Below are 3,236 nucleotides of genomic sequence, written 5' to 3' on the forward strand. Positions count from 1 at the left end.
ATTCTTCACGTAGTATCTGGGTGGCTCTTTCAAAAGTGTGATCTATGTCCTTCTTGTGTGAAAGCCCTTTTGAGATTTGTGAGGTGACGATTGTTTTTCTGAGTTTTGTGATAATATTTCCTATTTCCTCTACATTATTCTATAGGAAAACCTGTGACCCTTAATGCCACCTATGATGGCTTTAACTCATCACTGTATGTGTCACGAGGCTGCCCTACCAGCACTTGTGAAGGTGTGGAGATTGTCAAGCAACTCTTTGTAAGTACCAGGTTGCTTTCTTAAGGCATTGCTGTTTCTCATGGTTAATCCAAGTGGGAGTGAGGGTGCTGGCTGGTACCAACTAGAATGTGAGCTGGCAAAGTACAAACTTCACACACACACACACACACACACACACATACACACAAACTCACTGGCACACCATTTCCAATTTAGATCAGCCCTGAACACCAATCCTGTTGCCTGCCTAAATATATCAGCACTGATTTGGTGAGACATTTAAATCCCCCTTACAGCTGTAGTGCCCAGGTCTGGTGATGCACGTAGTTTCTTCTGCTGTTCCAGACCTCAACAGAGGCCACTCTGCAGGCTATACTTTTCCAGATACTATTCTGCCATTTGCCTTTTCTTGTTCTGTCATCGTTATATGGTCCTTGCTCAACGTATATCCTTTCACCCCTTCCTTCATTCCACAGCCCCTTTCTTCACTCCATGCTTGCTCTATGATACTCTGCCTTCAGTCTGTGGCACTGCTATTTCTCATGGTTCATCTAAGTGAGGGCTGAAGGTTCTGGCTTCTCACATGCCATAGTATACCCACCTTGAACTGTTCATGTGCATTTCAGTCCTCATTCTACACACCTCATGTTAGCCCCTTTCTTCAAATTTACACTCTCCTTTACCACTGTCCACCTTTACTATTGCTAATCTTGCTTGATCTTTTGCAGAATACTGGCGCACTTGGCTGCATTGTCCTGGGACCGACTTGCACTTATGCCACATATCAGATGGTCTCGTAAGTATTAGAAAAAATATTACTGCCTTGCATGGAGATCAAATATTGAATAACTTTACTTTCTATTTAACAGACCCGCATAGCCCTTAGCTGTTTGTGGGTCACACCTGTTGCCTGACTCAGTTAGGGTCTATAACAAGACCCTGGTCTTTGTCTTTCAAAGAGGACAGAACTCCCCTGAAAAGTTAATTGGTACAATTCCTTTAGTAGGCAGGAGAGGAGTGGTGATAATAAATAAAAATCAGTTTGAAAACCCAAGAATTCTGCAGACTACCTCTTCAGCACTCCTGGAGTGAGACAGAGCTATTAACTTGAGAAACACAGGAATCGTTGTTCTCAGTCAAATTGGTCATCCATCTCAGTGAGCATCCTGTCACTGACAGTGGCCAATATTAGATACTCCAGAGGAAATTGCAATAGGCAGTTCTGGAATAAGGTGTGCCCAGGGGAATTTTTCTCCTTATCCCTCCGAAATTTAGAGGGTGGCTCACTTTGTGAAGCTTGAAGCTTTATAGCCCTTACAAACCTTGTTTATTTAGTGCATTTACTATTTAGATATACTGTTGCAAATATTATTCTCCATATCAAAATTTTAAGAGCTCTTGATTCTCATTGATCCAGTTTCAATTTTCCTAAACTCTTGGTCACAGTGATATCTTCTTGCAATAAATGCCACAGTCTATTTGTGCAGTGTATGAAAAAATGTTTCTTTTAATCAGTTTTGAATTTACTATCTTCCAATTCTATTAAACACCCATGTATTCTTTTACCGGGAAACAGGGTGAACATAATGTTTGGTCCACCTCCTGTTTACCAGTCACTATTCTGTATGTTTTAGTAATCTCACCCACAGTTTCTTACACTCTAAGGTAAAGTGTCCCAATTTTTTCAGTCTCTCTAACCCAAGAGTTTTTCCAGGGCCTTAATAATTCTCATTGACTTGCTCATCTCTTACCATCTTCTGTTTCTGCTTTTTGCAGCGGAGTGATCAGAATTGAATACAGTATGCCCAAGCAATACAAAATGATGATACCTACTTTTTATATAGCAATGTATATATATAGCAATGTTCTTTTCTGCACTGCGTTGCATCTCATTCCTTATTCAACTTAATATTTTTTTTGCTTTTCTGACCTCTGGTGCATACTGAACAGAAACACTGAACTGTTAATGAAATGGTTAGGTCCTGTACTCCTTTGTCAGTAAAGTTAATTCAAAACACAGTAAAGTACATGAATAGTGGAAGTTTACCCACAGCACTGAAGAGCACTAGCCATTATACAACTGGTTGGCCCTACGTGCAACAGAACAGATTTGGGAATTAAAACCAGATTCTTTACCTAGCACCATATTAAGCCAGTCTTAGTAAATTTCCATTTTTGTGATTACAAATTTTCTGAATTTATTGGATCAGTGTCTCCCCAGCTCTTTAAATTCCTCTACTTTTTCATTCCTTTACACTGTATCAACAATAAACTAGTTATCTGTATAACAATAATAATGGCCTTTATCTGGAGATAAAGTCCTGTATTACTCACTATCATAACAATTCCAAGAAATCTAACTGCCCTGTTTGTCACTGCAAAGGTTTCTGTGATGTGTAAAACATCCCACTAAATGAGTTGCCAAGACTTTCAAGTGTAATGCTGTAGTGTAACATGAGAGAAAGTGCCTCCATCCATTGCAACCACTCTATGCAGAAAAAAATAGCAGTTTCACAAATTCACTCAGGTAGAGACAAACATGGCAAACCTCTATCAACACTGTTGTTTTCCTTTCCTCAAAATAAAATGTGGTAGAAATACAAGCCTTTCCATGGTTCATAGATTCATAGATGCTAGGGTTGGAAGGGACCTCAACAGATCATCGAGTCTGACCCCCTGCCTTGGCAGGAAAGAGTGCTGGGGTCAGATGACCCCAGCCAGATACCTATCCAGCCTTCTCTTAAAGACCCCCAAAGAAAGGGAGAGCACCACCTCCCTTGGAAGCCCATTCCAAATTCTGGCCACCCTTACCATGAAGAAGTTATCCTGATGTCTAGCCTAAATCTGTTCTCTGTCAGTTTGTGACCATTGTTCCTTGTTACCCCAAGAGGCGCCCTGGTGAACACAGCATCTCTGATTCCTTGCTGTGCCCCCCTAATGAATTTGTAGGCAGCCACAAGATCACCTCTCAGCTTTCTCTTGTGGAGGCTGAAGAGGTCCAGGTCCCCCAGTCTCTC

The 3,236-nt window shown here is 41.0% G+C and overlaps 1 protein-coding gene across 3 annotated transcripts in view; it reads left to right on the plus strand.

The window, feature by feature from the left end:
• GUCY2C (guanylate cyclase 2C) overlaps window positions 1-3,236 on the plus strand; it is an 84,094-nt gene that overhangs the window by 14,878 nt on the left and 65,980 nt on the right. For all 3 annotated transcript variants that reach the window (XM_019514908.1, XM_019514907.1, XM_019514909.1), the window contains exons 2-3: window positions 146-258; window positions 948-1,015. In XM_019514908.1, coding sequence (XP_019370453.1) covers window positions 146-258; window positions 948-1,015 — 181 coding nt within the window. The remainder of the gene's footprint in view (window positions 1-145; window positions 259-947; window positions 1,016-3,236) is intronic.

The sequence above is a fragment of the Gavialis gangeticus genome, unplaced genomic scaffold (genome assembly GCF_001723915.1).
Source record: "Gavialis gangeticus isolate Ggan-Ray unplaced genomic scaffold, GavGan_comp1, whole genome shotgun sequence".
In the NCBI taxonomy this organism is placed as follows: Eukaryota; Metazoa; Chordata; order Crocodylia; family Gavialidae; genus Gavialis; species Gavialis gangeticus.